This window comes from Nerophis lumbriciformis, linkage group LG11 (genome assembly GCF_033978685.3).
Source record: "Nerophis lumbriciformis linkage group LG11, RoL_Nlum_v2.1, whole genome shotgun sequence".
NCBI classification, from domain to species: domain Eukaryota; kingdom Metazoa; phylum Chordata; class Actinopteri; order Syngnathiformes; family Syngnathidae; genus Nerophis; species Nerophis lumbriciformis.
The window spans coordinates 18,731,137-18,745,475 of record NC_084558.2 but is presented as its reverse complement, the minus strand read 5'-3'; the positions used below and the strand labels follow the sequence as shown (position 1 = coordinate 18,745,475).

Below are 14,339 nucleotides of genomic sequence, written 5' to 3'. Positions count from 1 at the left end.
GTATTGGATCATGACTCGAAATCAGATAAGAGTTGAGGCCCAAAAAATCTGAACAGAATTGTAGGCAAAAAGTGTTGATCGGGACGTCCTTAATAACGATAATTTAATTGTGTTCACCTCGCTGTTAGTTTTAAAGCCGCTTTTTTAAAAAAAGTCTGACTTTCACTGTAGGGAAACGCTACTTTTGCTGTGATAACGCACACAACAACACGCCACTGCCATCTTGCACTGCCGTCACGCCGTTATGGTGTATGCAACTACTGTATGCTTAAAAAAACATTTTAGATTTTTGAATCACATATATTTAAACTACCGACTGAGGAGAATAAGATGTTCTATAGTTTATATTTTCTTTACCAAAAGTCAGCTAATTTGAATTGAACACATTTTGCATCATTTTCTGTGTGTAAAACTAATTGATCTCGATATAAAGGGGTTTGTGTTAACATTTTTGTGTGTCTGGAATGGATTAATTGGATTTACATTGGGATCGTGGGAACTATGGGAACAATTGTTCAGGTTTTTCTACCATTTGATTTTCAACAGGTCTTTTGGAACGTAATAATACAGAAAACTGAGGTACCAGAGATGTTTAACCATTCAGACATCTGCCGTCTTGTATCTGAGGTTTTTTTTATTGTTGCAAAAATGGTACATTATGGGTAAAGTTCAAATAGGAATAAGATAGAAGGCACACTCATGTTCGGGAGGAATTAGGTTTAGGAAATAATAACTTTTGGGAAACATGTCTCTGAGCTTGCTCTCTTCTTGCTCCTTAGGGGCTGTGAAGTACCTTGAGTGTTCAGCACTGACCCAGCGAGGCCTGAAGACGGTGTTCGACGAGGCCATTCGAGCTGTGCTCTGCCCTCCGCCTGTGAAGAAGAGGGGAAAGAGGTGCACCATGTTCTGAGATGAGGAAGACGCTGCTGAAAAATGTCGACAACACCCACTACATCTCTGAGAGGATGGGGGGGGGAACTAGGTTGCGTGAGTGTGCACTGCTGAGATCACTTCCTTTCTATTGATGTTTTTTCAACGCAATATTGGCAACAGGATCAATATCTCCTCTGATTGTTATAACATTACTGAATAAGGTAAAAGACATTGACTGTACACTTACTTTCTACTCATATAACCACACCGAGTTCCCATGAGGGCTGATTTTGGTTTCTATTGCTCGTCTTAAGCAGCTTAGTCCTGTCTTTCTCAGTGCGCTTGCTTTTTGAATGAATGAAGTGTCTCCTCGCGAGTGAGTGAACTGTGAATAAGTCTTAAGGTCGCTGAAAAACTCTTCGTTTTTAGAAACTTTTTCCATCTTATCACACCCAAAGGAGAAATTTGGTGACCAGACTTAAGAAAAATAGAGAATGCATCAATTTATTATGAGAAACATGAGTCAAAAAGCTGTTTTACACGAGGTTGTGGCACCCACAACCCACTTTGACTCCCTACTATCACTTTGGGAATCTTAGCATGCGAAAAATGACTTGTAAACCAGTCAGTAAAATATAAGCAGAGTGGCGTTAATGACATATTTTCATGAGAAAAAACTCATTCAAATGTAGCTATGATAGGCGTATTCATTAACACAAATAAAAACAATTCTGAAAAACTGTTTAACCATAATGACTTGATGGAAATGTCAGTTAAAATGAGGGTGGAAATGACCATGTTTATTAAGAGGAATACAAATGAATATAATTTAGTGTATCAGTCAGTAAAGTTAGTAATTCCAGGAATCTAAATAAAATAACATAATAAAACAATGATTAAATCTACGGAAGATTCTGGTTCGTTGTAGTTACTGTATATTTGTATATGTTTGGTGATCAATAATCACATTGTCGGTAATTACAGATATCAGATTTTAGCACTTAACATATGAAGTTGGAACAGATACTATTTTAGTTGTTAGTTTTTACAGTGTTTGTATTTTCAACACCTTTGAACCAACGCAATTAACTAGTCCCATCAGTTTAGTCGATATCTTTATGTGACAAATGTAACGTCAAAATAACCTCAACAAAAAAATTGCATTCAGTGGTCCTTTGCTGGCTGACAGTACATTACCCAAACCTCCATTCATTGCGGTTCATCGATTATTACACACACCGATTTAATCGCACTGTCTAACAAATGAAAGTGATAAGGATAACTGGAATAAACCGGATTTATTCCCAATATATTTGGTCAAAAGACTAGTGAAATGAACTTCAACTAAATTTTGCATTCAAAAATGCGACCTAAGATCTTTTGTGAGGGCTGTTTACTTAATCGCCTTTGACTGGACAGATCCAGTTAAAAAAAATCCTCAAATTACCTGATGGATGTTTTGTTGTTTGTTGTCAAACATCCGCTGTTACCCGAGTGTTTTTCGGGTGTCTGAACTGTGAACATGTGACAGACAAGCATGCCAAACGTGGGGGCCGTACAACCTTGCTGCCTGAGTTCTGCCTCTGACGGTGGAGGAGTTTGCATGAGTCTTCAAATATTCTATCATTGCTTTGATGTTGTCAGTGTGCGCGTGTGGAAAAAAACATTGTTTCATTATTTGGGGTAACTGCATCAAAAAAGTATTGTTTTTAAGCCACGTTTTTTGTGACCGGTTTTTGTACTATTTCATATTGTACTGCAGTAATACACACAACTGTCAACAGGAATGGCATTGACACCTACTGATGTACAGAATCATTCTGAGGAAAGGAATGCTTTACAAATACATTAAAGGGAAACTGCACTTTTTTGGAATTCTGCTTGTCGTTCACAATCACTATGAAAGACATGACGACGGATGGATTTTTTTAATGCATTCTAAATATGAAATACAAGTAAATAGAAATCCGCTTACAGCGCAGCCAATAGGAGCTCCATTATTCCGCCCATAAAATTCGATGAATAATCATTCAAAAAGCGCCAACAATACCCCATTTACATTTCATGACTTGAATATTAGCCAAGTATTAGTAATATTGTTATTATAAGCGCAAACGCAGACAAACTATTTATTGTGGCGCTGTGATAACTTCCGTGTGTCCCTATGTTTACATCATCGAGTGGTCTGCCGTTTCCTTGCTTCCTTTCTCCCTGTAAGTTTATTGTAGATCTTAAATCATGCCTCTAACCTGAAAAGTAGATGGCTAAGGATATAATACGACAAGTTGGGAGACTTTGACGGCCATTTAGGACCTGCAACTTGCCAGAACCACACGAAAAGCGCTTGTTCCACGTCACCCCCCGACCCCGTTTCTTTGTGAGGATTATGAGACATTCTTCACCTAAATGGGAATATATGAACATCCCAGCAGCTTGCATCCTAATGACAGCAGACCTTGTACAGTAAGTGATGTGTTATTATGTTTGTTGGCTGCAGTCTGCAGTAAGCAGAAATCAGTGATCAAGTAGAAAAAAAAGCAAATGTGATGCGTTTTTGAAATTAATGTGCCGCGCATTCTTAAAATGATCAAAATACGTAAATATTAAATGTTATAAATGTGCCTGTCACTACTTTACATACAGTATATACTTACATCATGTATATAAAACCTCAATGGAGGTGTTTGGATGTTTTTAAGGGCTTTATAGGCCGAATTGAACGGCTCACATCGGCTCTATTGTAAGCAGATTTTTGATCAAATTTTTTAAATATTTAGATTGCATTAAAACAAAATCCATCTGTCGACATGTCTTTCATAAGTATTGTGAACGATAGGCAAAATTACAAAAAAAAGCGCAGTTCCCTTCTAATGTACATAAATATGTGGTTATTAGTACTCTAAAATGATGCAAAGTGATCCATGTTGAAGTTTGAAGTTTTTCTGATGAGGGTTGATCTTCATCCGTGGAAATAATGTTACCGTTTACAAAATAAATGCACTTCTGTATGGTTGCAGGGCTTCACTGTGTGTTAAAATGATTTCTAAACGGCTGACATTTCAATCCATCCATCCATGTGACTGTCACTCTCTGGTGGCCAGATGCAGCACTTCCTTCACTTTTTGCTCATGTTTATTTTGGTCGGCATAGCAAACTCGTGTGTCAGGACTAACGAAGGAGTCGAAGTGTACTGTAGCTGACAAACGCAGCACCTAATTACTACTGCATGGACATTATCTGGTTGTTTGGCACACTGTAATTCTTAGGTGAGGTTCAAATGCATTGGCCATGTATGTATGTATGTAATGTAAGATGACTTGTATACGTGTTCCAACTGTCTGGTTTTTTTTTTTATTGTTTTATAATTACTTCACATCTGTGTGGTTTAAATTTTTGAAATACTAAATGCAAATGTATATGTACGTCTGACTTTTTGTCTTCATTTATTTGACACACGACGTAACATTGTTTGCAAAATCATCAAAAAGCCTGGAATTAAGTAAATCCTTAAACATTTAGAAATAATCTGGTCATCTGTTGTCTGAATTCAGCTAAATGCACATTTCAAAATATGATCTACACCAGGGGTGTCAAACTCATTTTAGCTCAGGGGCCGCATCAAGGAAAATCTATTCCCAAGTGGGCCGGAATGGTAAAATCATGGCATGATAACTCAAAATTAAAGGCAACTTCAGGTTGTTTTTTTTGGCCAAAAATAGAACAAGCACATTCTGGAAACGTACAAATCACAAATCATCCTCTGCAGCCTCCATGGGGCCCTAAGCAAAATTTGATTTTGGGGCCCTCTATTTCTGCCAATAATATTGATTGTTGATCATTCACACACCTACTATAAACTCATTGCGGCTCTGGCAGTGTTGTTTACATTATCCTATTGTCAGCCTGGCATGTCTTTACAAATGACATGTCATTTATAAAGATATGGGGGTGGCCCAGTTAAGAACATAAATAATACCAATGAATGAACGAATGATGTCCAGAGTGCCACATATGGTTCCTAATCTTAAAATGTAGAAAACATTCAGCTACAAGAGTGGCCTGGGGTTGAACAGTCCCAAGTGATAAAGCTTTGTATTTACAGTAAAAGTGTCATCTTGTCTCATCAGCCTTGTACATATTAGTCTTTAATTACTAGTTTACATTTTTAGTTAATTGTTCATATTTAATGTTTACTTTGTACAAAGAGAGCGCAGTCTACTGAAGTTAAATTCATCAATAGTTTTCCCCTTTGAAAGACGCAAGGCAAAATCCTTCCATTTCACCATGTTGCTACAATGATCTTCACTGTTTTCATGCTGTTTCAGCAGTGCACCTATGTTGACCCAATCCCGCTGTCCCTCGGCTGCCAGTTTTAAGGACTTTTTGGAAAATAATTTGCAGCAAAAGCAATAGACTGCATCTTTACTTCTTGAATAAGTCAGCCAGCTACGCTTGACTTTTTCCCCATTGACTAGCTGTCTGTAGGTATAATGATAATGAAAACTTCGGCCATCGTGCCGTTTGGGGAATGAAAAGTTCTCCTTAATAGACAGTGGTCCTCTGATCACCTGCTCAGTCCTGTCTGAATCTGAGAGGAAAGATATGGCGTCACATTAGTGCCAAAAATCCAAGCGCATAAAAACTGTTATCGCACGCTGATTCTCCACTTTGTGCGCGCGCGACACCCTTTTGCACGCGCATGGTGTCTTTTTGCGCGCGCGTGGTGTCTTTTTGCGCGCGCGCGGTGCCTTTCTGCGCACGCGCCATCTCGGTCTGTGCGCTCTCTGTGTACTCCTGGCATCTCTCCTCGCGCTGTCATTTTTTTTTTGGCACTTTGGGGGCAGGTATGCTTAGACAGCCCATCCTTTCTGATTGGCTCTGAGCATTTTTCATGTGACCAATCATTCTCCAGCGTAGCAACGTTGTAGCCATCTTACCTCGGACAGCTAGCCTCAATCATTACATTGATGTCAAAGCAAGTTATGGTAATTTAATTAGTACATGTACCAATTAAATTACCATAACTTGCTCGATTTTCGACCAATTTACAAACGGTTTGCCTTGTTACAAATCTTATTACATGTAGATATGACATAGGATGCTGCACCTGTTGAAATTACCTCTTTCGCTATAAAAAAAAATGACTTAATTGTGCAACATAGTTGTGTAGGGTCAGTGATAGTCAGTTCTCTGATTATTTTAAACTGTTTCAGAATACATTATTAAAAGGCTATTTTTAACATTTTAAAAACAAAATTCAAAGATTTCATTAATTTTATGGCTGAATCAAAAGAAATTCCATAAATTAGAAAACAATGTTCAAGAAGAAGTGAAAACTTTCCGCCTATAACAATCTTGATACATATTGACGATGACCCGCCCTGCTATACTTCTGATTGGCTCTGAGCATTTCGCCTGACCAATCAGAAAGAAGGGGCCGTCTAAGCATACCCGCCCCCAAAGTGCCAAAACGAAACATGCCAGCGCACAGACCGAGACGGCGCGCGCGCAAAAAGCCACCACACGCGCGCAAAAGGGTGTCGCGCGCGCGCACGAAGTGGAGAATCAGCGCGCGATAACAGTTTTTATGCGCTCGGATTTTTGGCACTAATGTGACGCCATAGCAGGCGGCAAACGTCACAGGTGCAGCAGAGGCAGCTTTACATTTAAAGAGAGGCAGGAAGAATCACTAGGCCTAGATCAGCAGCAGCACTCTGTTGACCTAAAATTGTGTTTTTGTACAATAATATATCTTTGATCATTTAGAAATCATCAGTCAGACTCGTACATGCAAAAAATTAAAAATAAGATTTTTTTGTTAATTGCTTTTGGGGGCCCCCTGGTGGCCGCGGGGCCCTAAGCAAGCGCTTAGTACGCTTATGCCTTGGGCCGGCTCTGATCCTCTGGACAAAACACTTCAAATTTGTTAAAAATTCTGAGAAAATTGGTGCAGTTTCAAAATAACAATGAGCTTAGACTTTGTCTGTGTATCTACAAAGCCAGGATGAAGTCACAGTCTTTCTGAGATTGAACAAAAACACAACATGTAAACTCTTCTAGGTATCAAATACCTCCTCTGTCATGTCCACGTATCAATCCAGTGCTAACTCAACAAACCATAAAAAAATGGAGGTAAAAACTATTCAAAAGGGTTAAGTTCACTTTTCTCGTGTCCGGCAGAGACATTTTGGGGCAATGAGGGTGCCAAATGACGATGTGTTCGAAGCAGAAGACGTAAAACGGCAGGTTTTAAGTTTCTTGTGGGTCAAGGAGGAGGAGCCACAGTCCCCCTTTACTGTGTACCTCTTGCTTGGCCCCAGTATAAACCGTTTGCTTGCCTAACAGAATTGCTATTGTGACATCCAGTGGACACATTTAAAACAGCAGTTTCGTTCCAAAAAAATAAAGCAGCTAATTTTTATACTTGGCAAACTCATCACGCGGGCCGGATAAAACCTGTTCGCGGGCCGTAAGTTTGACACCCCTGATCCACACAAAATTTGCTGAACGCTTGCCTCAGCTGCAGGTACTTGCTGTGCCTTTTGCGTAAAAGCTGCACTAAGTTGCAGAACGAGGAGGCGATTTCAGGAGCACCAAAACCAGCTTGCTAATTAGCTAACCATCTACTATCTTACTTGTTTACTTGGCGCCTTTGTTTGCTCTCCGAGCCTCAACATTGACGGCTGTCCACTTTGCTGCTTTACATATTTGGACGATTACAATCTGAACCACTCTTGAATTGATCATTTATTAGTAGCCAGCGAGAATGTATATTTTTGACGTGACGGATCGTAAACAGAGGTTTGCTACACCGGAAGTATATTACCCGCGGGGGAGTGGCTACAGCAGATCTGGGCAAATTAAGGCCCGCTCCGGGCAAATTAAGGCCCGGGGGCCACATGCGGCCCGTTAAGCTTTTCAATCTGGCCCGCCGGACATTCCCAAATAACTTTTTTTTTAGATCTTAAAGATGGAAACTGTAGCTGCCATGATGTGCAGTGATGTTTTCTAATGACCGTAAGTCTTCAACTGTACAAAGTATTTCAATGGATGGAATCTGCGCTTTTGGATGATATATCAGTTACTATGGTAATCTAATTCATTACTATGGTCATCTAATTAGTTACTATGGTAATCTACGTCACAGCAGCTCAGACGAGGCACCAAGCAGTGTGGGTGGGAAGCGTTTCCACAGACGCGGAAGGAGATTTTCACAACAAAGTTCTAAAGCTTAGTGATGTATCAGATTGTAGGTGGGTTTATTTTGTACCCTTCGCGTTCATATTTCACTGCTTGTTGCATTTTTGTTGCGTTTCACTTGATTGTAAAATATGTCAATCGAAAGGGGGTGTGACATTCATATTTTGTCAATATTCTGTGTTTTATCGTTCATAGAAAAAATTTAAAATTCCATTACGTTTTTTAAGGCGGTCTGTCATAATGTTTTTAGCATTCAATCAGACATAATTGTGAGGTTTTGTATTAGTGTTCCTAAAAATAGATATACTGGGCCCCAGACACATTTTTTTCTCTAAATGTGGCCTCCGAGTCAAATTGCCCAGGCCTGGGCTACAGGATACAGTTGCCAAATGGAAGTGTTTTCTACATCACTTGTTTTTCAACCTTTTTTGAGCCAAGGCACATTTTTTTCATTGAAGAAATCCGGAGGCACACCGCCAGCAGAAAACATTAAAAATGAATCTCGGCAGCTGATATTGACAATAAAAAGTCGTTCTCACAAGTGTTGGATATGAATTCAAACCATAACCAACCGTGCATCACTATAGCCCTTGTCTCTAATTACTGTCACGACCTGTCACATCACACCATGACTTATTTGGAGTTTTTTGGTGTCTTCCTCTGTGTAGTGTTTTAGGTCTTGTCTTGCGCTCCTATTTTGGTGGCTTTTCCTGTTTTGTTGGTATTTTCCTGTAGCAGTTTCATGTCTTCCTTAAGCGCTATTCCCCGCACCCGCTTTGTTTTCGAAATCAAGGCTAAGTTGTCGCTGTCCTTCTTTGTGGGGACATTGTTGATTGTCATGTCATGTTCGGTTGTACTTTGTGGACGCCGTCTGCTCCACACACTGTAAGTCTTTGCTGTCGTCCAGCATTCTGTTTTTGTTTACTTTGCAGCCAGTTCAGTTTTAGTTTTGTTTTGCATAGCCTTCCCTAAGCTTCAATGCCTTTTCTTAGCGGCACTCACCTTTTGTTGATTTTTGGTTTAAGCATTAGATACCCCTTTACCTGCACGCTGCCACCAGCTGTCGTCGAGTATTACATAGTTACTCTGCCGAGCTCGAGACAGCACCGACACTCAACAACGGCACATTTGCGGATTAAAATGACTAGTTTGCAAAGAATATTTTTAACCTAAGTAGTTGAAATTACATAATTTTCATGGCACACCAGACTGTATCTCAGAGCACACTAGTGTGGCGCGGCACACTAGTGATGTTCTAAGTTATTTGCATGCATGTTATAGAATTTGACGTTACATTTTCAATGATAATAATGTTAGTAAATTATCTACTAAAAAAAAAAACATTCTGTGGTACAAGTAAATGTCAAACAGGTTGGTAGATATGAATAAATATAAAGGTCAAACATACTGTAGAAATGCACCCAACTGCAGAAAATGTTAATTTTCAACATTTTCTTTCAGGGTTTGCTTGGCAGCATTTCGTGCTGATAGAAATGTTCCTCTTTTTTTTTTCTCACTGAAAATGACAGCATTGGTCTCAATCACAATCAGCAAGCTTCAACCGAAAGGAAATTATTTGTTCTTTTTATACTCCATGAGATAAAAACAATTCTATCTGGTCCAGACACACTTTCATGGCTGAACGAGTCTTCACGAAGGTAGGGGCCAGTCCAAGGAATAATAACCCAGGTGTCTTGTTACAACAAGGCCACCAGGAGGCGCCTTAGTAGGTAGTTACCATAGGACGTAAAATAATTGTATTAATACTGTATTAGGTTTGAGTTTAGGAGACACGGAGATTATACAGTCCTGTGTAGTGATTATGAATAGCTGTTACTCCCTCCGAGGTCTTCGGTCACGTCTTCTTCACGTTACCAACGAGGCTAAAATATAATGCCGTCAGAACTAATAAAATAAACAAACAGAGCTTACAATTAGTCTGACATTCAAAATAAGAAAACACATTGATTTCACATATCAGAAATAATCATACCTCATTGGCCTCATAAACCCCCAAGGGAATAAAGTTTATTTTCAATCCGAGACTCCATTAACGTCTTCCACATCAAACACGTGTCGTCTCATGCTGCTTCCTTAATTCCGTCACATATTAATTGTCCCCCCAACAACGTGATAAAACCGGAACAAATAAACATTCCCCTCTCAATTTACATGGGTTTATAACATAAATAAATTTAACATAAACTTACATGAATTAACCCAAAGAAATACATTTTTAATCACGTTAAATGTATAATATGAATTTACATTTATGCATGCATTTATTTATTCTCACCAAATATGAAATGATATAACAAATATACATGTTGCTTCTGTCAGCAGCTACAATAGCCATAACAGTTTTGTGATGTTTTTACAACAAGAACAATTCTTGCTAGAAGTTCAGCTTGACATGTTTGGCCTAATTCAGCATGTAAAGGAGCCCACCCACAGAAGGCCACACTCTTGAATTGATCATTACTAAGGGTTTTGCTGTTTCAAACGTGAATACTATCGATGTTACTTTATCTGATCATTTCTGTGTTTTCTTCTACTTGTCTGTTAGACCCAAACCAGCAGTTGGGTCTGCGGCTGTTAGGGGAAAGACTCATAAATGAACGCACACAGACACAGTTTGTGGAAACGATTAGGTTTGAAAAGACCCCATATGCAAACGATGATAATCAGTACTTATACACATCAAGTGTTGTACATGTTTTGGACACCATTGCTCCTCTCAAGGCTCCATAGAGAAATAAAGACTCGGTCTGGACACAGAAAAGGGAGTGCCGCAGAGCCAAACAAAGTCATTATGCCATCCATCCATCTTCTTCCGCTTATCCGAGGTCGGGTCGAGGGGGCAGCAGCCTAAGCAGGGAAGCCCAGACTTCCCTCTCCCCAGCCACTTCGTCCAGCTCTACCTGTGGGACCCCGAGGTGTTCCCAGGCCAGCCGGGAGACATAGTCTTCCCAACGTGTCCTGGGTCTTCCCCGCGGCCTCCTACCGGTCGGACGTGCCCTAAACACCTCCCTAGGGAGGCGTTCGGGTGGCATCCTCACCAGATGCCCGAACCACCTCATCTGGCTCCTCTCGATGTGGAGGAGCAGCGGCTTTACTTTGAGCTCCCCCCGGATGGCAGAGCTTCTCACCCTATCTCTAAGGGAGAGCCCCGCCACCCGGCGGAGGAAACTCATTTCGGCCGCTTGTACCCGTGATCTTGTCCTTTCGGTCATAACCCAAAGCTCATGACCATAGGTGAGGATGGGAACGTAGATCGACCGGTAAATTGAGAGCTTTGCCTTCCGGCTCAGCTCTTTCTTCACCACAACGGATCGATACAGCGTCCGCATTACTGAAGATGCCGCACCGATCCGCCTGTCAATCTCACGATCCACTCTTCCCTCACTCGTGAACAAGACTCCGAGGTACTTGAACTCCTCCACTTGGGGCAAGATCTCCTCCCCAACCCGGAGATGGCACTCCACCCTTTTCCGGGAGAGAACCATGGACTCAGACTTGGAGGTGCTGATTCTCATCCCAGTCGCTTCACACTCAGCTGCGAACCGATCCAGTGAGAGCTGAAGATCCTGGCCAGATGAAGCCATCAGGACCACATCATCTGCAAAAAGCAGAGACCTAATCCTGCAGCCACCAAACCAGATCCCCTCAACGCCTTGACTGCGCCTAGAAATTCTGTCCATAAAAGTTATGAACAGAATCGGTGACAAAGGGCAGCCTTGGCGGAGTCCAACCCTCAGTGGAAACGTGTCCGAATTACTACCGGCAATGCGGACCAAGCTCTGGCACTGATCATACAGGGAGCGGACTGCCACAATCAGACAGTCCGATACCCCATACTCTCTGAGCACTCCCAACAGGACTTCCCGAGGGACACGGTCGAATGCCTTCTCCAAGTCCACAAAACACATGTAGACTGGTTGGGCAAACTCCCATGCACCCTCAAGGACCCTGAGAGTATAGAAAAGTCATTATGAGATTTACAAAAAAAGTTAAATGTGTTTAACCTAGGGTTGTATGATATACTGGTTCTGGTTCTGAAAAATTCTGGTACTTTTCTTTGCAGACACGATGGTGCGCTGTCATCATGTCGTGACATTGCTAGTAAAACGAGCAGAGGCTCATGTTGGGCAAGGCTCACAGAAACAGCGTGGCGGTGGAAAAGGGAGAATGTGTCATGATCTGTTGTATCAGATCATGCCTTATCCTGAGTTTCTTGGTATTTTACTGTGTGTAGTTTTAGTTCCTGTCTCGCACTCTTATTTTGTGGTTTTTCCACTTCCTGTTTTCTCCTTTCCTGCAGCCACTTTACGCCTGACTTTGAGCACTTTTCCCCTGACCTGTTTCCAACCTCAACTATATAAGTTGAGGTTGAGACACTATTTGTTGGTCAGGACATTATTCACTAGTCACTGTGGATTATTCTTTCCATGCTGAGATCAAGCACGCACATACTTTGTGGACGCTGTCTACTCCACCTTCTTTGTAAGTGTTTTTGCTGTGTTCCAGCATTCCATTTTTTTAATAGTCTGTACAGTCAGAGCAATTCCTTGTTGCTCTCGCTTTTTGTTTGTTTGTTTAATCATTAAATACCCTTTTTACTGCACGCCGCCTCCTCGTTCGTCTGCACTTAAAATCAGTACAACCTTCGTCGTCTCACACGACGTGCACCCTTGACAGACTGCACACATTTTGGCTTAAAAACTAACAATAAAGTTTAAGCGATAAACACTGAAGCACCGCTCTCAAGACGTGCTTAGCTCTTGCTCTCTAATGTTCACCTGCAGTCGGGTATGTGTATTAGCTACTTCTAAATCACTGATCCTCGCCTCCATGGCGACAAACAAATGGTAAATGGTAAATGGATGATACTGAATAAGTGATTATTACATTTTAACAGAAGTGTAGATGCAACATGTTAAAACAGAAAGTAAGCAGATATGAACAAATACATTATAAATCCATTTTTTTACCGCTTGTCCCTCATAATTTTGACAAAATAATAGAATGAGCAATGACCCAATATGTTACTACATATAAATGTCAGCAGTCAAATCAGGAGCCTTTGTTTGCTTACTTATTACTAAAAGACAAGTTGTCTAGTATGTTCACGATCCTATTAAATGCCAAAATTCTTCTTTGCTTGCAATTAGAAACATATGTTAAATGTATCATAAGTTTTTCTGATACACAATTAAGCCAATAATGACATGTTTTTGTGGTCCCCTATATTTCGGAAAGTATCGAAATACATTTTGGTAGAAATGCATTTCGCCAACTGTTTTGTCACTGACAAAAACAGTTGAAGAACTCATCCACAGTCTGAGTCCACCAACAGGCTGCCTTGATGAGTGACCCACTAGATTTCTTAAATCTGTGCTGAGCATTTTGTTGCCACAATTTGCTCATCTAGTTAACATTTTACTTTAGACTGCAACATTTCCAAAGGCCTTAAAAACTGCTGTCATTAAGCCCCACCAAAAGAAGAGTAGTCTTGATTCCACAAAACTGAAGAGCTATCGGCCTATATCACACCTGCCATTTTGGGGGCTTTAGGCCCCCACCACAGCACTGAAACCTCTCTGATCAAGGTGACAAATGATATCCGCTTGAACACAAATGCAGGAGACGTCTCATTCTTGGTTCTGCTGAACCTGAGCGCTGCTTTTGCCACAGTTGACAATGCCATCTTATTACAGAGGTTAGAAAAATGGGTGGGATTAACCGATTCTACTCTTAACTCGTTCAAGTCCTATCTCGATCACAGGACATACTTTGTTGCAATCAGTAACTGTGTCCCTGACTAAATGGCTATGACCTGTGGGGTTCCTCAGGGCTCCATTTTCTGACTTCTGTTGTTGAACTTGTACATGCTGCCACTAGATGAGCTTGCATGTATCCTACCACAACTATTCAGATGACACTCAGATACGCAGAACGATCGCTGTGGATCGACTACTACCAGTCCAAAATAGTCGGAATCACCCACGTAAGCAGTCCATTTAGTTGTAAATAAAATACACAAATGGCATTCTGGTCATCTTCTAGTGGTGTTGCAGACCACCTCCGCTATTCAGGGATAGTTTTTAAACCTTGACATAGATGGCTTTCCTTACTCCTCTTTCAAACCATCCGTCCTGCAGATTCTGGGCAGTGTGTGCGCGCCAGTCTGTGTCTGTGTGTGAGTGTGTGTGTGTGTGTGTGTGTGTGTGTGTGTGTGTGTGTGTGTGTGTGTGTGTGTGTGTGTG

The 14,339-nt window shown here is 40.9% G+C and overlaps 1 protein-coding gene and 1 long non-coding RNA gene across 3 annotated transcripts in view; one reads left to right on the top strand and one right to left on the bottom strand.

The window, feature by feature from the left end:
- Positions 1–4,295, top strand: part of LOC133610662 (ras-related C3 botulinum toxin substrate 3) — a 31,288-nt gene extending 26,993 nt beyond the window's left edge. Inside the window, exon 6 of the mRNA XM_061967148.1 lies at positions 780–4,295. Within this exon, the coding sequence (XP_061823132.1) occupies positions 780–910 (131 nt within the window). The 3' untranslated portion in view covers positions 911–4,295. The remainder of the gene's footprint in view (positions 1–779) is intronic.
- Positions 504–14,339, bottom strand: part of LOC133610663 (uncharacterized) — a 31,255-nt gene continuing 17,419 nt past the window's right edge. Inside the window, exon 4 of one of the 2 annotated variants that reach the window (XR_009815905.2) lies at positions 504–872. This is a non-coding gene — a long non-coding RNA (uncharacterized lncRNA). The remainder of the gene's footprint in view (positions 873–14,339) is intronic. The other variant, XR_009815904.2, reaches the window with a different exon arrangement.